The sequence below is a fragment of the Cervus elaphus genome, chromosome 7 (genome assembly GCF_910594005.1).
Source record: "Cervus elaphus chromosome 7, mCerEla1.1, whole genome shotgun sequence".
NCBI classification, from domain to species: domain Eukaryota; kingdom Metazoa; phylum Chordata; class Mammalia; order Artiodactyla; family Cervidae; genus Cervus; species Cervus elaphus.
Window position 1 is genome coordinate 32,901,579 of NC_057821.1, and position 25,858 is coordinate 32,927,436.

The window sequence follows — 25,858 nt, forward strand, 5'->3', positions numbered from 1 at the left end:
TAGTCGTTAGGTCAGATTCACCAGTGAAGCTATCTAGGCTTAGACTAATGTTTGTGAAGGTTTTTGTTTACTAATTAAATCCGTTATTTGTTTTGGGTCTTCTCAGGTATTCTATTTCTTCTCGTCAGTTTTGTTAATTTGATTCTTCCTAGGAATTTCTCATTTCATCTGGGTTATCAATTTGTTGATGTATAATAATCATAATATTTCTTTGTATTCTTTTTTATTCCATAAAGTTGATAGTAACATCCCCTTTTTCATCCTTGATTTTAGTAATTTGAGCCCTTTCTCTCTTTTATTAGTCTAGCTGAAGGTTTGAAAATTTTGTTAATCTTTTCAAAGAACATATTCCTGTTTTCATTTTTTCTTATTTTTCTAGTATCAATTCTGTTTATTTTAGCTCTAACTTTTAAATATTTCCTTTCTTTTGTTTGTTTTGTTTTTTTGTGTGTGTGGTTTTTTTTTTTTTTTTCATTTATTTTTATTAGTTGGAGGCTAATTACTTTACAATATTGTGGTGGTTTTTGCTATACATTGACATGAATCAGCCACGGATTTACATGTGTTCCCCATCCCAATCCCCACTCCCGCCTCCCTCCTCATCCCATCCCTATGGGATGCACCAGCCCTGAGCACTTGTCTCATGCATCCAACCTGTTTGTTTGGGGTTTAGTTTATGTCTCTTTTTCTAATTTCGTGAGATGGAAGGTTAGGTTTTTTACTTGAGATCTTCTTTTTAATTACAGATGTGTACTGGTGTAAATTTCATTCTATGCACTGCACTGTTTTAGCTGCATTCCATAAGTTTCAGCATGTTATATTTTCATTTTTATTTGTCTCAAAGTATTTTCTAACTTCTCTTGTGATTTTCTTCTTCAAACCATTTGTATTTAGAAGTATATTGTTTCTTTCTACATATTTCTGAATTTTCCAACTTTCTTCTCTTATTGGTATCTAATTTCATTTCATTGTGGTCAGGGAACATACTTTACATGACTTGAAACTTTTAAATTTATTGGCATTTGTTTTATGGTCTAACATATGGTTTGTACTGGTTTGTGGAGATATTTCACATGTACCTGAGAAGAATGTGTATTCTGTATTTGGATCTGGTTGGTTTATAGTGTTGTTCAAATCTTCTGTTTCTTTGTTGATTTTCAGTCTAGTCCCATCTTCAGTCATCTTTTTAGGCATACTTTTATAACTAATTATAATTACTCTATATATTATTTTTGTATACTGTTTTTGTCTTGTTAATATTACATTAGCCATAATATGTCAGATTCTCTATATATATGATTGTAAGTATGCCTACATTAAATATTAATTTATTTAGCCAGTTCTCTGCTGTTGACATTTATACTGTTCACAGATTTTTTTTTTTTTTTTTTGCCTTCAAAACCAAAACTGTGATCTTTATGCTTAAGAACTTCTTTGTTCTTGGAATTGTTTTTGTAAGATAGTTGCATTACTGGCAAAAGGGTTTGACTAATCAATGTATTTTGGGGGGAGCTTCCCTGGTGGCTCAGTAAAGAGTCTACCTGCAATGTGGGAGACCCGGGTTTGATCCCTGGGTCAGGAAAATCCCCTGGAGAAGGAAATGGCAACCCATTCTAGCATATTGCCTGGAGAATCCCATGGACAGAGGAGCCTAATGGGCTACAGTCCATGGGGTTGCAAAGAGTCGGACATGACTGAGCGACTTTCACACATACACCCAATTAATGTATTTACCCATATTTAACATTTTGTGCACCTTAACGTAAAGATGGGCTCCACAGGGACTAATAACCTAAATGAGAAAGGTAAGACTGTAAAAGTAACAGAAGAAGTGTAGAATATCTTTGTGACCTAGAGGTTGGTGACTTCCTGACAAACAACATTTCAAAAGCACAGCTCAAAAGGCAACCCCCTGCCTACGCACACACACAAAACCCTGGTAAATATGAATTCATCAGTACCAAAGATTTCTGCTGAACGGAGGACACAGACAAAGACATATAATAGTTTGGGTGATTATTTTTCAATATTTATAACCAACAGGGGAATATGATCTAACATATAAGAAGAAAAAGAAAGTGGTTAGTCACTCAGTCCTGTCCAATTCTTTGTGACCCCATGGACTGTAACCTTCCAGGCTCCTCTGTCCAGAGGATTTCCCAGGCAAGAATACTGGAGTGGGTTGCCATTCCCTTGAGTAAAGCAAATTGACAAGAAAGGATAGGAAGCTCAATACAAAAATGAAGAACGGATATCAACTAGCATTTTACAAAAGAATCCCCAAAGGTCAATAAGCATATGAAAATATGCTTAAATTCGTTAATTATCGGAAAACTGCTAACCAAAGCAATGAGATGTTACTGTAGGGTTTTTTTTTTTGTTGATAAAAATAAACCAAGGAACTGCCAGATGTTGTCAGAGATATAAAGATATAAAAATCTTCATGCATGTGGTGGAGGTGTGGCTGGTGCAGCTAGGCTAGAAAATAATCCAACTGTGACTAGTCATAGGAGGTTTATGGACCATACACCGTGATCCATCAGTCTCTCTTCTGTGTATGCACCAGAGAAATCTTGTTGTGGTGGAGTCTGTGGGTCCACCATAAGGAGGGTAAATCAGTAAAGTGTGGTAAACCACAGAATACTAACTACAGTTAGAGGAAGTGGACTAGATGTACACGTGGCAACATGAAAGAATCTTAAAAACAGAGTATAGAGTGAAAAAGAGTAAGAAACAGACTGGAGACCCAGTACCATTTATATGAAGTAAAATGTACACATAAAATATAATGCATACTTTGCACGAGCATTCAAATGATAATCCTGTAGGAGAGGAGAGAGAAATAACAATGGGAAACAGATAAAGGGAATAAGTAAATAAATAAGTAAGTAAGTAGCTTTGCTTGGACTGAATATAATGTGTCATGAACTAAAAAATACGGTTAACCTCGTCCTCTTTACTTGAGGTCCTAAATGAATGAATGAGGCCATTATTCATTCATCCATTCTTTAATATGTATTGCATTACAGTCCAATTTTTAGAATGACCCAATTTTTAGAATGACCCTCTAACTAGTTAATAAGCTCTCCTTTTTCCTCATACTTTACCAGCTTGAGGCATTCTTAGTTTTTCAGACTTTTCTCCTTTGAATCAAAAAATAGCATCACTGTTGTTTTAAATTAAGCTTGTTCCTCAAGTATGATGCTAATGTATTTTCCAAACATGTTTGCCAGTTTTTGTTGGTGGTAGAACTTTTTCATCTTACATTTGTATATATTCAGATTTTCCACTGGAATTGTTTCCATTGCTATTAAATTTAGAAATCCTCCCTTTGTATTCTATCTTTAGCCACTTGGAAATGCCTCATTGTGTTTTTAATAAACTAGATAATAAACTAGAATACTTAAATAACCAGTTGCACAGCACCGTTGTTAGATAGCCCTTCCTTTTTCACCCTCTCCTAGAATATTAAAGCTGTTTAATAACTGTTACTTAATAACTGGGGCTTCCCAGGTTGCAATGGTGGTAAAGAATCCACCTCCCAACGCAGGAGATGTAGGAAACGTGGGTTCAATCCCTGGGTTGGGAAGATCCCCTGGTGTAGGAAGTAGCAATCCACTCCAGTATTCTTGCCTGGAAAATCCCATGGACAGAGGAGCCTGGTGGGCTACAGTTCATGGGGTCACAAAGAGTCAGACACGACTGAGCAGCTGAGCACACACATTTCTTGTCCTGCTTTTCTTAAGAGAGAACAATTCTAAAGAAGGAAAATCCTTACAAGTGGATATCAATGCAGTTTTCTGAGAATCTCCCGTAATACTTTGTACTTTTGAATTGATATTTGTTATTAATAGTATATAGTCTTGTCAATACTGAGCTTTCTCTTTAACTCTTCATTCTTCGAAGATATGCTATAATAATATTATTATTGATTAAATGCTTTCTCTGTGCCAGGCATAGTGCTGGACACTGTTGGATCTCTTATATTGTTTACTGCCTACAACAACTCTATGAAGTATGTGTCATAACTATTTTATGATCAGGCAACTGCAGCCCAGGATATTGATAATAAGCAGCCCAGTCACAATCCCCACCCTGATGTTTCTAAATCCAGCACTTTTTCTATTTCATGACACTGTTTTCCAGCAACAATATAGCCTGAAAATAATAATAAAATGTATCTTTATTGTATTGCTTGCATTTTCAAGGACACAGTTTAATAATAGTGGTGATATTAAATGTCCTTTGTGTATTTCTGATTTTATTAAGAAAGCCAGTTGTGTTTTGTTATTAAATAAGTTGATAACTCTTATTAGGAAAATGTTAATTAATATGTTTCTATTAAATTCTTAAACAGTATTTAAAAGATATAAAAATAATAAACCACCATGTGCCCAGCACTCAGCTTAAGACATAAAACATACCTGACATACCTGAGATTCCATGAGCTCCTTAAGTGTAGTATGAATAAAAGAAATGAATGGGTGTCAGTCTTCAGCCCTCATCTCAGTAGATATTGCTTGACCTAAATTAGCATTGCTTTTTGTTTCTGATTTCCTTTGATTTTTGAACTCTGAGTACCTGAGCCGTACATTTCTATTTCAGTGATGCTTTTTAAACATCATTTTGTTGTTGTTATTAATTCAGATTCATTCCCCTTTGGTTCTAGTTGTGGAAAAGAGTGAAGAAAATGAACTTTTGCTTTTAGAACTGAATCCTCCTAACCCCTGGGATTCAGAGCCCAGACCTCCTGAAGATTTGGCTTTTGGGGAAGTGCAGGTAAGGAAACATTAAATTATAATTATCTTAAAAACAAAAATAAAACTAAGATATATACACACACACATATATATATATATTTTATATTACCTTGAATATTCTTGGTTAGGACTTACCGTATAGTTATCCTGAACTCTTGAGCAAATTTTTTAGAAACACCCAGAACTTGGCAGGGATTACAAGGTAATATATCCAGAAAAACAACAACAACAACAACAACAAAGCAGAAAACCTTTTAGCAGAGGTCCCAAAGGAGAGTCATGCAAAACTATGGAAGAAATTCAGAAATTTCCCTTGATTCCAAATCACTATTAGATGAAACGACCAGTTGTCTATCTCTGCATGTTGCCCTGAGATCTTCACAAACTTTGTTCACTTCCTACCTTTAAAAGAGTTTCCTCCAGAGAAAAAGCTTTGGTAGTTTGGGAGAATTAAACAATCCAAAATGAATTTTTCCGATGTATCTGGGAAGCTTGTGGAAATCGGTTGTTAACTTTTCTGAGGAAGCAAATGGGACCCTATCCAGAATCGGCATAATCACCTGAATTTGGTTTGCTGACCTCTCTGTACCCTCTGCTTTGGCTTCTCACCCTGGAGTTTCTACGCCCTTATCTCTGCTCTGGGTTTTTCCCTTTGTCCTCTGGGAGTGCCAGACCAGAGGAAAGGAGTGAAGCCCTAATTTAGAATCCTCGAGTCTGTGCCAGCTTCTTAGTCATTGTTGATAGCCATCCTCAGAGGACCCTGACTCCCTGAGCGAGTCAGCAGGTAAGTTAGAAGAGAAAGTCTCACAAGTTCTGTTTCTCCAGGCTGCGTGGCTATGCCAGGCCGATCTCAGGTGGCCTCCGCCTGCAGCAACTCAAAGCAGGATCTCAGTTCCCCCACCAGAGATGAAAGTCAGGCTGCGGCAGCGAGAACGCCGAATCCTAGCCCCTGGACCGCGAGGGTCAGGGGCCATGGTTTGTCTGCTTTGTAGAAATAAATTTCAACGAAGAGATGGAAAGTAGTGAAACAGATAAAGTATTTATTAGGAGGAGAGATGTACATGTGAATAGATAGAGGGGTCAGAGAGAAAGAGTCACGCCATCGTGGTAGTGTAAATCACTTACGTGGGGCACTTCTTTGGGGTTTCCTTTGGCCATTGTCTTGCTTGACCTAGTTCTGAGTCGTGTTTGGCTCATCTCGGGGTCCTCCCATACGTGCACCCGCATCTCTTAGCCAAGGTGGATTCCAGTGAGGAGGCCTACGGGAAGGTCCACATCACTTACTGTGTGGTGGTGTCCCCTCCCTATTTGACCTCTGAGTAGCCTCTCTGTGCGTGTGCAGTTGGAAGGTCTCCTTGACCTTAGGAATGAAGAACGTGTGATCTTTTTATCTCTTATCTGGACAGGGCTCAGTTTCTCCTCCTTCCTGCTATTATCTTTGTCTTGGAGTATGTGTCCTCAGGGGACAGACTCCAGCTGCCCAGCCAGGGCCCACCGTCTCCTGCCTCAAACCCACCAGGAATCATTCATCATTCATTCGGTGGCTATTTCCAGCCAGTCTGGCCATTAAATCCCCAAGTATCTGCCATCACATCTTTAACTGCCTTTCCTTGTAAATCGTGCTTTGAAGGACTGATGGCAAAAGATATTCTGCAGTGCAGACTGTAAATAAGCATTCAGGAGCTAATTTAGATAGAGTAGAATTGGATGAATCAATTGGTTTGACACCTGAAATCCACCGTGAGCATTTCTTTCCTAACAAAGCAGTGATGTGTGCCCGGAGTTGTTTTCTATATAAAGGTCTCCACCTCACTGAACATGCTCAGGAGCAAAGTTCTCCAACGTGACTTGTCCGCTAACCAGGCCAGTTCATTGTTGCTGACGGATGATGACTCAATAATGTGATTCTCACTGTCTTCTGACAGATAACATACCTTACTCATGCCTGCATGGACCTCAAGCTGGGGGACAAGAGGATGGTGTTTGACCCTTGGTTAACGGGTCCTGCTTTTGCCCGAGGATGGTGGTTACTACATGAGCCTCCATCTGATTGGCTGGAGAGGCTGTGCCAAGCGGACCTAATTTACATCAGTCACATGCACTCAGACCACCTGAGGTAATGAAGTCTGAGCCGTGAACTCTGAAGGAAATGCTGCAGTAATGGCATCACTGGTTTTCAGGTTCTTTTGTGACCCCTGCTCAATTTGAGGCCGATTCAGTGGGACTGATGAGAAGAGAACTAACTTGGATAAATGCGTATGTTTGTGTAGCATAATTTTTAAAGTGTTTTCATGCTTTGGTGGTTTAGTCGCTAAGTCATGTCCGACTCCTGTGACCCCATGGACTCTAGTCTGTCAGGCTCCTCTGTTGGTGGGATTCTCCAGTCAAGAATCTGGAGTGGGTTGCCATTTCTTTCTCTAAGGGATCTTCCCAACCCAGGAATCGAACCCGGGTCTCCTGCCTTGCAGGCAGATTCTTTACCAACTGAGCTATGAGGGAAGATATTTTCATGCTTTATACCATTACAAATGCAAAAGGGGCCATTGTCGGAGGAAGACAGGAGTTAATAACCCTCCACGCTCTCACTTCCCACCCTCAGGCTACTTGATAAAAGTCTAGGTTTAAGGATCATGAATGTCAACTCCCTTTTCCAGTTCAAGTTTTATGGCAGGGAGTAGTACACAGGGTGTAACTCTTCTCAGTTTTACAAGCCATATGGTTGGTGTTACAGTGACTTAGTTTAACTGTGGTACTACAAGAGCAGTCATAAATGGGCCTCAGTCAGCCTGACTGTCTTCTAATAAATCTGATTTATGGACAATGACATGTGAGTATCATAAAGTTTTCATGGGTCACCAGATAGGATTGTCCTTTTGATTTCCTTCTCAACCATTTAAAAAGGTAAAAGGCATTCATAGATTATAGCAGCAGGTCGCTGTGATTTGCCAACTCTTGGCTCACAGCATTTCAACAACAATGAGCTCCCACCTTTTGAACCCTGAGTCCACTTCATCCTTTATTGAAAACACAGCTGTGTGATGTGAAGGATAGGAACTGAAACTTCCTTAACCTAGGTCATCAACAGGAAGGAGAGAAAGGAGTTTGAATTTATAATCATCAACAGAAAGGAGAAAAAAGAGCTTGAATTTATTTATTTTATTTATTTATTTATTTTTTATTTTTATACTTTCTTTTTTTAATATTCATTTCCATTGTGATTGATCACAGGATTTTTTTTTTCATTTATTTTTATTAGTTGGAGGCTAATTACTTTACAATATTGTAGTGGTTTTTGTCATACATTGACATGAATCAGCCATGGATTTACATGTATTCCCCATCCTGATCTCCCCCTTCCACCTCCCTCTAATTTATAATGGTCAACAGAAAGGAGAAAGAGGAGCTTGAATTTATAAAACCATACCCATTTGCAAAATTACTAGAAGAGATGGGGTCAGATTTCCAACCACTGGTTTCATTTCAGGGTCCTCCTTCTTCATCCTTATTTAGAAGTTTGTGTCACAGCCTCTCGAGTGCTGATATAAACATACAGCCCTGCTCACTTGTTCTAACATGAAGCAATTTCACCTTATTTTTCTTTGCTGTGACTTTATGTGACAAAGTTCACATGAAGGAGACTCTTTGATAGAAATGCCCATGATGAGGGGAAGTATGTCTACTGGTTGACCAGCCCCTTGATTTTTCTGTTGAAAGCATATGAGATCTCTAAGGCATGAATATGTTCTCTCTCTTCTCTTTAAGGAAACTAAAAACTTAAGTAGCTAGCTGCTTTAGTAACAAATTACCTGCAATACACAAAAACTGAACATCACCAGCTGGGATATTGTGCTAAGATTAAAAATCTGCTATGGACTGCGTGATGCCTTTGATCCATGCAAGCTTCTGGAACCAAAGATGTACAACTGCGGAATTATGAAAGTTCTGGGTTCATGCATTGTGTAATAACACCATGTGGGACTAATTTTATGCAGGTTGTATAGAGAAAACAGTATCACATAAACTAAGTGATTGCTTTGTAGTACCTGTTAAAAGATGCCCATGGTCCTGTGTGTTAGTTGCTCAGTTGCATCAGACTCTGTGACCCCATGGACTGTAGCCCAGCAGGCTCCTCTGTTCATGGAATTTTCCAGGCAAGAATACTGGAGTAGTTTGCTATTTCCTACTCTAGGGGATCTTCCCAGGGATTGAACCCTGGTCTCCTGTGTTTACCATCTGAGCCACCAAGGGAAAAGCAAGCGGGAAAGCCCAGGGTATTTTAGAAAACAGTCTTTAGTCAAACAAATGTGATTTGTTATGTAAATATATGAGTATTATATTGGGCTTCCCAGATGGTGCTAGTGGTAAAGTACCCGCCTGCCAATGTAGGTGATATTAAGAGATGCGGTTTCAATCTCTGGGTCTGGAAAACCCCCGGGAGGAGGGTGTGGCAACCAACTCCAGTATTCTTGCTTGGAGAATCCCATGGACAGAAGAGCCTGGCAGGCACAGTCCATAGGGTCACAAAGAGAAGGATACAACTTAAACCACTTAGCAGCAGCACACATGGGTATCCTAATGAATAATATTTATCGATGCCAGTGAGAATTTTCAACAACTTAAAAATCACAAAGCATTAAACGTTGATTTTAGAATAACCTATCCTAACTCCTAAAGTCCCTTAAAGTAGATTTAGTTGCTTAACCCAGAGATTAAAGACGTATTCAAAGAATCCTTGATTTTTCCCCCTCCAGATTCTATGTATTTAATATAGGTCTGGAACTTGAATATTAGTTAATGAGTAGTTATTAAATGTAGTTAATAAGTGCTGATATGCTGATTTTGTTTATGCTTTTCTTATTAAATATCTTATTTCACCTGACATTATACTCAGACAGCATATTCATTTAAGTCGAAATTGCCTTCTAGTAGAAGAAGCACTAAGTTTAGGATCAGAAAATCTGAATTTGAATACCAATTTGCTATTTGTTAGCCATATATTTCTGAGTATGTGTTCTTATTTATTGAAAACAAACATAGAGCTTTTTTTTTTTTTTTTTTTTTGGTGAGAGGAAATAAAATACCATAAATAAAATACTAGTGAAAATGCCTAACACCATGATTGATATATGTTACCTAAACAGCCTTTTGTTTCTTATTCATGTTTTGCCACACCCTACAGTAGTATATAATCCTTTGATGTAATGAATGCTCAGAAATGAGAGTTGACAATCTGTAAAGATGTTCAAAAGTGCTCGGATGGTTAATTGTATACTGAGTTGGAATTACTCCAAATGGTGAATGTTGTTTTCTTCTACACTAAATTTTACTGTCTTGCCTAGCTGGTAACCGACTCTCCTTAAGGACAAATAATTCATTCTGTATGCCACCGTGTGGCTATCAATCTGTTGATGGTTGAAAAAGCACCCTTAATGATGGGCAGTTCATAGGTTCTCCTCATTTTATGACCAAGACCTTTCTTTTATTGGGAGCTGCTGGTTGAGAGGTGAGAAAAAATGAAGATTCTGGAGACCTTCACCTACCAGAAACCTCTTCAGCAGGACTTTCCCACTTTGTACCTTCTGTTAGAACTACCCTTGCTCAAAGCAGCATCAGTATGGAAAATGGAATTTGCACTCCTGGTTTGATGTACACAGTGTGGTGTATGATATGTCTTCCCAGTAAAGAGAAATCTGCTAGGAAATTCCCCTCATTGTTACAGTCAACCTTGAGGGAAAACCCTGTTTTTTGGACTCTGGGGAGGGTCTGGTTTTTCTGTTCCTTGCTTCTTGGTCAATATGTTGGCATGAGGAGCAAACAGTCTCATACTAGACGATCCAATTTTTTCACCTTTCAAACTTCCCATCTTTCTGATCCTAGTTACCCTACACTGAAGACGCTTGCTGGGAGAAGACCAGATATCCCCATTTATGTTGGAAAAACAGAAAGACCTGTATTTTGGAATCTGAATCAGAGTGGTGTCCAGTTGACTAATATCAATGTAGTGCCATTTGGAATATGGCAGCAGGTCAGATATTAGTGTTTTTTCCACACTTTTCAGTTATATTTTCTGGGGGTAAATTTTTGGTAGTTGCTTTAATACTGAAGAAACAATGGCTTACTTTTTCCATATGTAGTACTATGCAAGTATGTATTACTGTATAAACCTCTATTTGAGCTAAAATAAAAAGTAGTTTTTCTCTCCATCAATCAATGGTATGACTTTACTGGATAATAAATCCAATTCTGAATAAAAGGAATTTCTTTCCAGAAGAGATGATCATTTACTCAAATATTGAACAAAAAGCCAAACTGACATAGACAGTTGTTGGTTTTATTGTTAAATTCCAGGTAGACAAAAATCTCCGATTCATGATCCTGATGGATGGCGTTCATCCTGAAATGGACACTTGCATTATCGTGGAATACAAAGGTATTCTCTTATTTTCATCAGCAATGAAAAATGAAACATGCTCTTGGTAGGAAGGATAATGATAGCTATCCAAAGTTCCATCCTATCTTCATCTTCTTCTTCCATCTTCATTTTCCATAAGATATAGTATATTCTATCCCTGTCTTAGGAAAATGGACTGTCACTGAGATAATCTCAGAAAATCTGTCACTCAGAGAAAAATTTAGCAGTAACATACTCTGTGTGGTGACAGGTGCAAAGATTTTTTTCATAAGGGAACAGATACTCTTTATTTCCCCTATGGTAACATCTTCAAAACTGCCTTTATTGAATGTTTTACTTTCATATTGACATATTATTATGTAATGTAATCATATACTTCTGCTTTTCTTGTGAGAAGATGGCTTTACCCCAGCAGTCATTAAATAGAATTTCCAAAAATTTGAGAGATTTGTGTTGATTTGGTTATTTTTTCCCCTGCATCATTTGAGCTCAACATCTGAAGATAGTTGGCTAATGAAAGTAGTCTATCTATGATCTTGATTATTATCCTCATCCAGAACCAACTGAATCAGACAGGAGGAGTTTGATTTTGTTGGCCTGGGATTTCAAACTCTGGTGTTCAAGATTTCACCTTGAGTATTTATGCCGTGTAATGTTTCCACAGGTCATAAAATACTCAACACAGTGGATTGCACCAGACCCAATGGAGGAAGGCTGCCTGTGAAGGTTGATTTAATGATGAGTGATTTTGCCGGAGGAGCGTCAGGCTTTCCGATGACTTTCAGTGGTGGAAAGTTTACTGGTAATACTTTATATCAGAGTGATGCCAGGGAGCAGACATGGCACTTTGCTAAATGCTTTGCAAATCAATACAAAGATAACTAAAACATGGTTCTTCCCCGCGAGAAGCTTACAGTCTTACTGGGAAACCAGACTTGCAAATCACAGATTACAGACTAAAGCTCCCAGCTCAAAGTGTGCTGATGGGGCATGAAAGAAACACTAAGGGGATTAGGGAGCATTTCAGGATAAGTCAAGAAAAAGAATCATTTGGATCAATTGGATTCTTGACGTAGACCATAGAGCAGAACAGGAAGAGTCTGACTTGGTATTCCAGGCTTAAATGCTCTTGGTATGAGGTTCAGAATAGAGTGTGGGCACCTTGAGGTAGGCATATGCCCTTGGCTTGGGGAATGCTCATACCAGGGAGGGATGGGGCAAAAGAAGCCCCTCTAAAGTATGGGGTTCTGGGGGTCTGGGGAGCAGGGAAAATAGGCAAATAGTGGTCAAAGAGTATAAACTTCCAGTTATAAGGTAAATATGGTCTGGGGATGTGACGTACAGCATAGTGACTATAGTTAACAACTTTGTGCTCTATACTTGAAAGTTGCTAAAAGAGCAGATCTTACGTGTTCTAACACATGAAAAGTGGTAATGAGGTGATGGAGGTAATAAGCTAACCTTATTGTGGTAATCATTAGGCATGCATGCATGCAATGAAATCACTATAGTGTGTACTTTAAACTTATGTAAAATTACACATCAGTTATATCTCAAAGCTAGAAAAAAATGTGCAATCCAAGGAAGAAGCACTTCTGCTCTGGGTCTAAGTGTAGTGCTAGGTTTGGGATGGGGGAGGGTGTGTAAGTGGTACATTTTGTTCATACTTTTGCTCTGTACTAGCATTGAAAGTGCTTCATGTATGTTCATTTAATAAATGCATATGTTTTGTAAGCGATCTCTGTTTAATGATGTGGCAGAAATGCCCTACTTGCAATATGAAGAAAGTCTTGTACAGTTCCTTCCTTTCTTCTCTTAAGTCTGTATTCATTGCTTCCCAGAATGTGTCACCATGTGAGACATAGAGGGGAGGTGTTGTCCTTAGGAGGTTAACAATGTGACTGGGGAGGCAACATATACCTACTAAAGGTAGCTAGCAGAACTCCACCCTTTTTTTTTTAAGATTTATTTGTTTGATTTTGGGCTGTACTGGGTCTTCGTTGCTGTGTGTGGGCTTTCTCTAGTTGCGGCGAGTTGGGGCTCCTCTCTAGTTGCGGTGTGTGGGCTTCTCATTGCGGTGGCTTCTCTTATTGCGGAGCATGGGCGCTAGGCATGGGGACTTCGGTAGTTGTGGTGCTTCGGCTCAGTAGTTGTAGCTCTTGGGCTCTAGAGTGCTGGCTCGGTAGTTATGGCGCACAGACTTAGTTGCACCACAGCATGTGGGATCTTCCTGGACCAGGGATCAAACCTGTGTCCCCTGCGTTAGCAGGAGGATTCTTTACCACTGAGCCACCAGGGAAGTCCCAGAACGTCATTCTTATGTGAGTATGTGTATGTGTGTGTTTGCATGTGCACATATATTTAAGAAGGTCCGGAATATACCAGAACGTTAATAATTAAATGTTAATAGTGATCAGGTCTAGCTTATGGATAATTTAGTTTTTTTCTGTCTCCTTGTCTGTGTTCACAGATGTTCATAGCAGTAGTAGTAGGAGCAGTTCCCTGACACAGTATCCCACATGCTCTGGGCCTTGCCTAAATTCTCAACTTCCTGTACTGCCTGTATCCCCATTGCTTGACCAATGTCAGCGCATACTGGCCTGCTTTTTGTTCCTCAGACTCAACACACCAAGTACATCCATGCCCTAGTCTTTGCATGTGCTGTTTCCACTGCCTGAAGTGCTATTACCCCTGCCCTCCACACAGTGGCCAATTCCTCTTCTATGTCTGTCTGTATTCTATGACTCCGATGCCATCTTCACTAACTGCCCTGTCTAATACCCGCCTCCTCACCCCAGCCACTCTCTATCCCATGATCCTATTTTACTTTCTTCCTAGGTCATCACTGTTTGAAATAAACTTATTTATTATTTGCATCTTTCACTAGAGTGACTACTCCATGAGAGCAAGGAGCTGCTTTATCTTGTTCATCATTATATTTTCCGTGCCTTGAACTATTTTGGCTTATATTAGGTGCTCAATAAATATTGAACAAATGAATGAATGAGCAAATGAACAAACTGTGAGCTAGGCATCACAATTCCATTTCACAGAGGAGAAAACAAACTTAAAGAATTTAAGTGGTGGAGCTGCGTTTTGACCCTAAGTCTTAACTGACTCCAACATCCAGGACCTTGACCGCTGCACACCCCCAGGGTGTAACAGACGTGCTTTGCATTTATAACCCACTCATATAGCAAAGCCATTTCCATGTTAGAAGAGCATTAAGCAATAAAAGAATTACAGTGCTCTTAAAATGTACATTCATGCAAGGTACAACTATACATGCCACCCTGTGTATTCAGCTAGGTCCACATGAATTGCCATAAACAAGGAGAGGCTTCAGTGTCTTTGGCTAGTTCAGGAACGTTTTCCTAGTAACCAAATGAAATTTGCAAAATAAAGCCACTAATGACAAAGAGTTTTGGTCTACATCTGACTGTCAGCTGTCAATTTTTATCTCCTGAAAGATTTCTCTACTAGAGCTTTTGTTTTTCTGTGATTTCTGAACAGAGGAGACTCTAATCCAAAACCTGTCATTCCAGAGGAATGGAAAGCCCAGTTCATTAAAACAGAAAGGAAGAAACTCCTGAACTACAAGGCTCGGCTGGTGAAGGACCTACAACCCCGAATTTATTGCCCCTTTGCTGGGTATTTTGTGGAAGCCCACCCATCAGACAAGTATGGCTGGACATTTTGTATAACGTATTCACACACAAGTTAATGTATTCTGGGATGGATGATTTAGTTGTAAATGCAACATGGAATGAGAGAGAGTAATTGGTAGGAGTCTGGAGTTTATTTAACAAGCTGCCTGAGAATGGAGAGCATGAATGAAAGCAATGGTTGGCAGCTAGAGTTAATCCAGATAGATTTTTATCCAGAAGGATCCTGGAAAGAATAAAGGCAAGTTATATGTATTCAGTATACACTAGAAATTGAACTGGGGCATTTAATCAAGTCATTTAGTCTTCCCAATGACACTGTAAGGTAGGTATCATTATGCCTGTTCAAGTTGGTTGAAACTCAGAGGCTAAGAGATTTGCCCAAATCACTCTGCTGGAAACACTGGAGTTAAGAAACGAATCCTGGTATGCTTAGCTCTGGAGCTTTTTTCTCTACACCACACTATATCTCAGAGTAGAGACTGTATCATTATCAAGTTATATTCTCATTTTTGAGTGTCTGAAAGGATTTCTCTTGCAGCAGTATAACTTCTAGATCTTGTTTTTCAAGTGTATTTTTTGGAGGCCAGTGAGTTTTCTTTGAGAATGTTTGAAGGTTTTCATTTTAATGGTCACATGAAGTTTGGAGGAGCAGAGTCTCCAGACCTGATCCAGCGTTACCTGGTACCTGTTCTGATTGCCTGGTGTCATGAGAGAGGGCCAGGAGATCCAGGGGAGGGTCAGATGACTGGGGCAGCAAAAAGGACAGTCAGAGAGGTAGCTCTGAACCAAATGGCACTGAACCATTTCAGTATTTTAGCAACTATTATGCGTTCTGGCTGAACATCAGTTCTGTCCTTGAAACTATGGAAAGAGAAACAGAGAAAAAGATTTTGCTGCCATTCACAGCTCTCACACATCACGTTATATGGAAATACCCAAGAACTGAGGGGCTGGACTGTGGTGATATTTTGCACTCCACACTGTCTTGGACAGTGACGAGTGTCTGTTAAAAGATATAAAGAGAAAGCATGTCCAAGATCAATCTGAGAGAATCTGCTGGAGAAGGTGAAACAGTGCATCGTTCTATTACTTTCATGTTCTTAGTTATGGGTCACTCAAGGGAAAAGTACAAAATTGATAGAAATATTTACCCTATGACACTGGAGAATATTAAAGTCAGGTCAGTGAGGAAGTATTTCTGAGCTTGAATTAAAAAAAAACAAGACCCAGAGGGTTTCCTTATTTGGCTTCATGTTAAGTGTTTCATGTCAAACCTTATAGTCTGAAGGCAGATAAGTTAAGCATCCTTAGGGATGATCTTTTGGTCTAAGGCTTGACCAGAGAAGAGGAATTAGATAAAATAATAGACCTTTGAAGTGTTTTAATCTATTACCTAAAATGTGAGAAGGAAATAACTGTTTTGCAGGGGACCCACAAAAGGGATCTCTGCCTGAAAGGTTAAGAATGGAGCAGGTGGCTTAGAGAGGTAGAGAGACAGTCTGTATCTGTGGAAAAACAGAAATATGGGAAGAGAAAAAGAATGCCTTGTATTCATGCAAGAATTCAAGTAACTGGATTTCTAGTCATCAACTATGGAGACTAGCAGGTAGTAAAATAGTATTTTTGAAGAGCTTAAAGAAAAGAACGGTCAACACAGATTCTATATCCAATGGAAATATCCTTCAAGAATGAAGGTAAGACAAAAACATTCCCAGATGAAAGGAAAACTAAGACAATTTGTTACAAGAAGAGCTCCTTTAAGAGCAATGGCAAAGAAAGTTATACAGATAAAAGGAAAATGACTCTAGAGGGACACTTGTAGAGGAACCGCACTACCCAATTGTAAGACTCACCGTAAAACTACAGAAATCGAGACAGCATGATACTGATGAAGGGATAAACACATAAGTCAGTGAAATAAAATCTAAAAATAGATCCACCTACATAGAGCCACTTGATTTTTGACAAAGGTACAAAAACAGTTCAATGGGGAAAGGGTAGTCTTTTCAAAGAATGTTATTTGAGCAGTTGGACATTCATATGCAAAAAATGAACCTCAGTGTACACCCCACACTGTATCCCCAAAAATAAGTCTAAATGAGTCATAAATAAAAATGTAAATATAAAACTATGAAACTTTCAGAGGAAGATATAGGAGAAAATCTTCATGAGCTTGGGTTATGCAAAGGCTTCTTAGATATGACACCAAAAGCACAATCAGTTAAGTGAAAATTTTAATACACTGGGCTTTATCAAAACTAAAATGTTTGCTCTGTGAAAGACACTGCTAAGGGAGTAAAAGGACAAACTGCAGACTGTGAGAAAATGTTTGCAAGTCATAAATCTGATTAACAATTTGTGTCTAAAATATATAATTAACTTTCAAAATTCAGTGTAAGGAAGCAAAGAACTCAATAATAAATGGGCAAAATATTTGAACAGATACTTCACCAAAGAAGATATATTGATGCAAATAGGCATAAGAAATGATGTGCCTATATCATTATCCATTAGAGAATGCAGATTAAAACTGCAATGAAATAAGAATTAAAAGTAATAAGTTATTAAAATTAATAAAATTTTAATAGAATTAAAATTAATAAATAAAATAAGATTTAAAATTAATAAAATTTAATAAAAGATTAGCACTGTCCAATTATGACAAAGATACAGAACAATAAGACTTCTCAAATGTTGCTGTTGAGAATTCAAAATGATACAGCTATCTGGAAAACAGTTTGACTGTTTCTTTAAATACACATTTATCATACAATCCAGAAGTTCCATTCATGGGTAATTACCCTAGAGAACTAAACTTTTATTGAACACAAAAACTACACACAAATACTAATAGTAATTCTATTCATAATTATCATATCAACTCAAATATTCTTCAACAGGTGAATGGATAAACAAGCCATAGTATATCCACACTATAAATGCAATAAAAAACAGATAGCTGTTGATATACACAACAACATAGACGAATCTCAAAGGCATCACGCTAAGCGACAGAAGTCAGCCTCAAAAGATTACAAATTGTGTGATTCCACTTATATGACATTCCAGAAAAGGCAAAACTACTGGATGGAGAGCAGATTGGTGGTTGCCAAGGGCTGGGCTGAGGGGAGAGTTTGACTGATGGGCCAGCACAAGGGAGTTTTGAGAGAACAGTTTATAAAGCAGAGAGAACTGCTCCGTATCCTGACTGCAGTGGTAGTTGCAAAATGTACACATATGTTAAAGTTCATAGAGCTGATCACCCCAAACAGTCCAAAAATTGGATCTAAGTTATCTTAAAAATTAAAAAACCTAAAGTTATTCTTAACACCTCAGCCATATTAATTAAAGCTACATGTTTATTTAGATGATATTTGTAAGACAGTGCATATCTTAATATATGCACATTTTGTATGAGTCAGAACCCTTTGAAAGAAACAAAATATGCAGTTTATTCATTTAGTAAGCATAGCTTTATTATTTTAAATGTTAAAATCTTATAGATGTTGTAATTGTTTTACAAGATTCTGTCAGTTATATAGAGCATCTATTTCATCACACAGTTACTCAGCTGTTAACGATAATAGTGTCTTTATGAGCAAACACCAGTGCCATCTGCTTCATGAAGATCCCCTTTATGATCAATAACTAGAGCATTTTGTGTACAAAGGGCAGGGACTTCCCATAAGCAGACAGGGAATGCATGTGTCATTCTACTCAGAGTACATTTATCCGTAAATTTGTTGGGTAGTAAAGAAATAGTCCTTGAGATTCATTTTTATGGCAAAATCCTGTAAGTACTGACCATAATTTCTCATCAACTGAGGCTTTAGAGTACAATAGGAGAAATAGTGTACGTGGAATTTAGGCTCTTCCCTACTACCACTTATTAGGAACAATTTTTTCTTTCTCACTTTTCTGGGCTTCATGTGTCTCATCATTAAAACCTGACTGCTTTCATTTTGAAGTTCTGTGTTGTCTGGTATCTCATCATTAAAACCTGACTGCTTTCATTTTGAAGTTCTATGTTGTCGGGTGACATATCTACGTGTGTCTTATCAATTAATATGTCCTATTGCTGATGTGTTCCCTTCATTACTTCTTGTTGATATTATGTAGCTGTCTCACATCTTCCAAATATTTTCAGATAGACTGGTCTAAGGCTAAATAACAATTTCTTTTGAGCAATACTGTTCATCATTCATTCATTCATCTATTGAGCAGCATGTTCTTGGTGCTGGAGAACCAGGGATGAAATGATTGTCTTCAGAATTGGAAGAGAAAAACAATGATAATGTAGAATGATAAATGCTGTGGCACATGCATGTTGTGAAGGCAGTGGGATACAGGTGGGAGTCAGAAAATGACTATTGGAAACTATGAATGGGACGATTGAAACAAAGTTTTGAAGTATTAGTAAACCCTGACCTATCTTGTTAGATAGAAAGATGCTGAGATGACAGACTGCGGTTCAGTGTAGGGGACTGAGGCAGGTGTTTGAGGAGGCAGGGAGGGGAGAACGGAGGGAACCAGACAGTGAACACCACTGTGTGCCACTCCGCATGACTTGGATTTATCCTTAGGAGTGAGGAACCCGGTAAAGGGGTCTAATGAGCAGAGACATGATCTGATGGGCACCAGGGAGGTTAGGTTGTATGTGTGGTGGGAAGGGAGATAGGAATATCGATCCTGGAGACCAGTTTGAAAATCATTACAACAATCTCGAAAGGATTGATGAAAAACATTGGAGACTGAGAAGAGAATTCAGATTCTAGAAATATCAAGGAGGTCGCATTGTGAGAACTTGGAGAAGAACTGGATGTGATGGCTTCTTACCGATGGGACACTTGACCACTTAACATGACCCTGGCATTCAAAGTGATTACAAAGCTATTCTGTGTATTAGTGGTTGGCAGATGTTACCCTTGGTACTCACAGTACCCCTCAGAGGGTGGCATCTGGGTGTGTTTCAATTTTATTATTATTTTAGAGATGGAGACAAAGAAGTTAAAGAATTTTGTGAACGCCACACATTGTGTTTTAGGAAGAGTAATCTGATAGCGTCATGTTTCTCAGGAGGCAAGGAAATCAGTTAATGAGTCATTTTGAGAAGAGAGGTAGGAAGATGAGAACAAGAGGTGAGACTGCTTCAAATTGAGGGCTGTGCCGGTGGAAGGACATTCACATGTGCAGGAAGGAAGTAGTTAGACATCTTTGGGTGGACAGAGCAAAATTGATCCCAAGATCATAAAAAATGTAAGTCACCTTGGAGCTATGAAATTGCAATGCTTACACATGTTTGTATATCTGGCTGAAAATATCTATCCAGTCTAGGTAGCCAAGCTGTAGCACAGGAAAGTAAAATTCCCTTTAACAAAAATGCTTGGGTCACCCATGTCTGATGAAGTACAGTGACAAAGCCTGTTTCTCTGAATCTTTTTTGACTCGGGCACCACCACAATTACCTTCCCAAATAACATTGAAATTGATGACTTAGAACTTTTCCAGAAAGACGGTGGTTTGTAATTAAGTTTGGGAGGTACTCAGCCCTGATCAATAACACAATGAGAAACTAGATCTCAGGAGGGGCTATGACCGAGGATTTGTGTGTGCTCTTTTCTAACCAGTGGATTTTAATGGTTTTGAATGGAAAGACTTTTTTGGGAGGAGGCTTATAAAACACAGAAATTTATTTCTCACACATCTGAAGACTGAAAAGTCTAAGATCAAGGTGCTGGCAGACTTAGTGTCTAGTGAGGGCCTGCTACCTGGTTCATAGATGCCTATCTTTTTTAATATAACCTTACATGGTGGAAGGGGTTGGACAGATTTATCAGACTTTACTCCTAAAGTTGGGGAGAGGCTCCTCCTTGTGGCCTCCTGGGAAGATCAAGCCCTGCTCTGGCGATAGAGAGCTGGATCAACACTGCTGACCTGGGACAAGTCACCTGGCTCCTCTGATCCTTAGTATCTTTCTGTATAAAATGAGAGTAATAATGGCAGGTATCTCATTAGTGGGTTGTAAATATAAAAATAATTAGTTCATGTTATTTGCTTAGCATTTACATACCAGATAATATTTAATCATCTATAAATTTAATTAAAGGGCTTTCCTCATAGCTCAGTTGGTAAAGAATCTGCCTGCAGTGCAGGAGACCCGGATTCAGTTCCTGGGTTGGGAAGATCCCCCGGAGAAGGAAATGGCACCCCACTCCAGTATTCTTGCCTGGAGAATCCCGTGGATAGAGGAGCCTGGCAGGCTACAGTCCATGAGGTGGCAAGAGTCAGATACAGCTTAGCGACTAAACAGCCACCACCACCATATTTAATTAATATTAAATATGATAAGACAAACCAATATTCTATACACCTGAAACTAACACACTATTGTAAATAACTATACTTCAATTTAAAAAAAAATGGGGAAGATAAAATATGAGTGTGCTACTCCCACCTCTTTATAATAGTCTCCCTCTATCTAACTTCAGTTCCAATCACTATGTGATCATTACTTAAAAACAAGCTATAAATGCAACCTTCTTTGACTAATAACTCTTCCCTAATTAGGAACATTAGCCCAGATATAATCTTTATTTTTCCTGAGGTAAGTAGAGGGGGATTGGGAAGTATGAATGCAGAGAAAACAAATAAAAATTCTGTCATTATTCTAATCAGAATTTCAACTGAGAATAAGCTTTCTGACATGGGAATGTCCTTATTTCTCAGGTATATTAAGGAAACAAACATAAAAAATGACCCAGATGAACTCAACAATCTTATCAAGAAAAATTCTGATGTGTTAACATGGACGCCGCGACCTGGAGCCACTCTTGATCTGGGAAGGATGCTAAAGGATCCAACAGACAGGTTTGGCTTAAATACTTAATAGAGAATAAAAATGATTCAGGGATTTTTTTTTTTCAATTTTATGAGAAAATAAAGGACATACTTATGGCTTCTTGGTAGGTCCCTATTTGTAGGAATATTAAGGTTGTTTTTTTTTTTTTTTTTGAGTAGCATCCTAAACTTATCATGAATTAATATCCGTACATCACTTTTTTAAACAGAAGTCTTACCATTCAAATAAAAAACTATATATCTTTCAAATCTAGGGGATAAAAGATTGAATTTTTTTCTCAGTCTTATAAATAATTTTCTCATTCTGTATAATAGTTACCCAAGTGTTTTCCTCATCTAGAACCTTCCTTGAAGATAAAGAGTAAGGAAGTTTTTTTCTTTGAAGGATAATTGATACAGCTCAAAGTGAAAAACACATGTACACCCGTGGCGGATTCATGTCAATGTATGGCAAAACCACTACAATATTGTAGAGTAGTTAGCCTCCAGTTAAAATAAATAAATTTACATTTTAAAAAAAAGAAAGAAAAACAATGAGCCTGAGAGTTAGTTTTCATAAGAGCATAAACATTACCCAACTACCAATTCCACAGACAGTACATTTGAACAATAAACAGTGCACTGGGCATGCCATTCAGGAAAAGTCAACCTTGATGTCACAGGCCTAGATTTTTCAAATACTTGCATATGTGCTCAGTCACTCCATCACGTCTAACTCTTTGCAGCCCCATGAACTGTAGCCCGCCAGGGTCCTCTGTCTATGGAATTTTCCAGGCAAGAATACTGAAGTGGGTTGCTAGTTCCTTCTCCAGGGGATCTTCCCAACCCAGGGAATGTTTTACTGTGCCACTAGGAAGCCCCTTACAAATACTTGTTTTGAGCCAAATGAAACTGTTAGTTCCTCACCCTTATGTAGAAATGGACTAAATGTGTTGGAAAACTGGACACACCAAAACACACCCCTCCCTTGGCCTTACCTTTGCAAAGTTGGCATGAATGGTGCAGCCAGCTGATTATGACCTTTTGCTAACCTCCCATACCCAACTGGTTGCCACATCTAGTCAATTCTGCTTCATAAATCTCTCACAAATCCATCACTCTAGTTCTTCCCTTGTGACTTTAATTTAGCCTCTCATAATTTTTCACCTAGATTCCTGCAGTGGGCCCTGAGCCACTCCTCTGATCCATCCTTCAGCACATCCTGATCCTGTGCTGGTCACAATCCACTGCTGGGTTGTAAAAATCAATGGCATTGACCACAACCAGCATTTTTAAAAAATGTAATAGAGTAAAATTGAATAGACCTGAGTACATCACCCAAGTAATATAACAAGGGATAGTATTATTTCAGGCAACTTTTGTCTCACAAGTGCCCTTGGTATGTGGGAGTCTGATGTAAAATAGAATCCTTACTGGGATGACAGGCAAGGAGTTTGAAAGCCCCTACTCCACCTGGCTGCCAAAGATACCTTTTTTAAATGCAAAACTCTGTCCCCTTCCCTGCTTAAAATTCCTTAGAATCTCCCCAGTATCTCAGGGGTAAAAGCAGTTTGTATTCTCTAGATCAGGGGTGAGAAAAGTTTTTAATTATTTCAGGTTTTAGCAGGGCATTCAAGAGTCTGGCGTTTGGCATTTGCAGAATTCTCCATCCTCTCTCTCCAGTTCCCCAGATGTATCCTATGCATCCTATAATTTTCAAATTTGAAAGCGCATCAGAATAACTCCAGTCACTTGGATAACTGTAGCTCCTTGGGTTCCACCCTCTAAGATTCTGATTGGGTAGATAGGAGGCAGAGCCCGGGAATCTGCATTTGTATCATCAAGTCACACCAAAGCGTTCTGGGTAACAAGAAGTTTGGTTGTTGTTGGATTCTCAATTGTAAGACACAGAGTAAGGGATATAGGGAGACTAAGTGCTTAACTCTGCCTTCTTGTGAGGGGAGGAGGGGGCAGCAGAGAATAGTAAATGTGTCCAGGAAAGCGTTTGTGCCTTAGAAATCAAGAGGAGGTTTCAGAGAGTAATTAAGAGAGCGCGAGAGCGAGATTCTGGCACCTGCTGGAGAAGGGAGGTGCAAATAATGTCATGAGTCTGGTGAATGCAAATACTTTGGTTTTTGTTTGTTTTCTAAAAAAAAATGTTTCTATTGAAATATAGTAGATTTACAATGTTGCGTTAGTAAATATATTTACTTTGAGTAAGTAAATAGTATGCCATTCGTTCAGAAAGAACTTACTGAGCTCCTTCTGCAAACTTGGCATCATAGTGGGTACAGGCAAACAGCTGTGAAGAGGTCCTTCCCTCATGAAGTGAAATCCACCCCAGTGTAGGGGCGGTAAGTGAAGGGGGAGGGAAAGGGTGAGACAGGAATACCGTGTGTGGCCAGGACTGGAAAGAATTTGCAAAACAGTCCAAGGAACTCGCCTGTGAGTAAGGAGAGCTTGAGAAAGTTATAAAGTGAGGAAGGAACATTACTGCGTTGTGTTTTTGTTTTTGTTTTTTAAAAAAACCCCGTTTCAGTTTGCAGAAGAGCATGTAAAGAGGCCACAGTGGGAAGAACTGGAGTCAGGAAGGCTGGGAGGCTGAGGTTCTATCCAGCAAGAGATTAGTGAGGCTATAAACTGAGATGAGGGTGAGGAGTTGAGAAAACAGATTTGAGATTCATTTAAAAGTTAGAAACTTTAGGATTTGACAAGTAATTTATTACCAAAACCAGTGCATCTCTAGCTTTGGTCAAACAATGGACTAAAAGTGTTGTTTTGAGAAGCGCCACAGAGTTGCCAAATCTCTACTAGCCAGGTGCCCATTTCCTCATCACCATTCCCTCATCCTGATCACATTCTGTTCTATTGCCAGGATTCACGTTTCCATGTCCCATGCAATGATCCATCCTCACACTGGATGGACAGCTTTAGGAATGCCAGAGAACTGTCATCCATATTGCTGACTGGGTTTCCAGGTAGAGTTGCCCATCTGTCTGTCGGCTTTGATTAGTACATATATTAAAGACACAAAACTCTGGGCATATCTCGAGGACAGGCTAAAATCATTCCTATGTTCAGCAAATGTTTATGCGGCCCCTTCTATGGCTGGGCTTCCGTGGTGGCTCAAACAGTAAAGAATCTGCGTGCAAAGCAGGAGACCAGGGTTCAATCCCTGGGTCAGGAAGATCCCCTGGAGAAGGGAATGGCAACTCACTCCAGTATTCTTGCCTGGGATTTCCCATGGACAGAGGAGCCTGGCAGGCTACAGTCCATGGAGTAGCAAAGAGGCGGACATGACTAACACTTTCTGTGTGCCAATCACGGTTGCTGCTCTCATCAAACTTATATTCTAGTGGAGGTCGTGGGGCAGGGCAGGTGTGAGCAGGCTTCTACAAAATCAACACGACCATATTATATTCAACATTCCCATAATTTAGTGATTTGAGCTGAAAGGGTCCACATCAGTGGCTTTCCAACTTTTTTTTTTCTAGATAAGGACTTTTATCTTTAAATGTATTGACTTTGAGAGCCGTCACACTAGACAATTAACAGGAGCTATTGGTAGCTCAGACAGTAAAGCGTCTGCCTACAATGCAGGAGACCCAGGTTCGATTCCTGGGTCGGGAAGATCCCCTGGAGAAGGAAATGGCAACCCACTCCAGTATTCTTGCCTGGAAAAGCCCATGGACTGAGGATCCTGGTAGGCTACAGTCCATGGGGTCACAAAGAGTTGGACATGACTGAGCGACTTCACTTTATTCTGGTTAAGGCTGGGGAAGGGCCCTACCCCTCAGTATCCCCCAGGGCACTTCTGTGGGACCCCTGGGTACCACCTGAATGATCGAAAAGCTGTTCCTCTGATTGACTGTTGAAATTGAAGTGTTAGCTTTTGCCTTCCTTCCTTATTTATTGCTATCTTCTTTCCTTGTTCTCTCACCTTTTTGTCTTTAAGCAAAGGCATCATTGAGCCTCCGGAGGGGACTAAAATTTACAAGGATTCCTGGGACTTTGGACCATATTTGAAAATCTTGAATGCTGCTGTAGGAGATGAAATATTTCGTCACTCATCCTGGATAAAAGAATACTTCACTTGGGCTGGATTTAAGGATTATAACCTGGTGGTCAGGGTATGCTTATGAAACACTATTTGTCTTTGCTTTCCTGTATTATGGAAGTAT

The 25,858-nt window shown here is 39.1% G+C and overlaps 1 protein-coding gene across 7 annotated transcripts in view; it reads left to right on the forward strand.

Annotated features, from left to right (window-relative positions):
• The window catches only part of LOC122697524 (cytidine monophosphate-N-acetylneuraminic acid hydroxylase), a 92,148-nt gene that overhangs the window by 55,653 nt on the left and 10,637 nt on the right, over positions 1-25,858 (forward strand). For all 7 annotated transcript variants that reach the window (XM_043908364.1, XM_043908365.1, XM_043908359.1 and 4 more), the window contains 8 exons: positions 4,670-4,779; positions 6,686-6,876; positions 10,638-10,785; positions 11,109-11,190; positions 11,837-11,974; positions 14,718-14,853; positions 21,567-21,707; positions 25,633-25,807. In XM_043908364.1, coding sequence (XP_043764299.1) covers positions 4,670-4,779; positions 6,686-6,876; positions 10,638-10,785; positions 11,109-11,190; positions 11,837-11,974; positions 14,718-14,853; positions 21,567-21,707; positions 25,633-25,807 — 1,121 coding nt within the window. The remainder of the gene's footprint in view (positions 1-4,669; positions 4,780-6,685; positions 6,877-10,637; positions 10,786-11,108; positions 11,191-11,836; positions 11,975-14,717; positions 14,854-21,566; positions 21,708-25,632; positions 25,808-25,858) is intronic.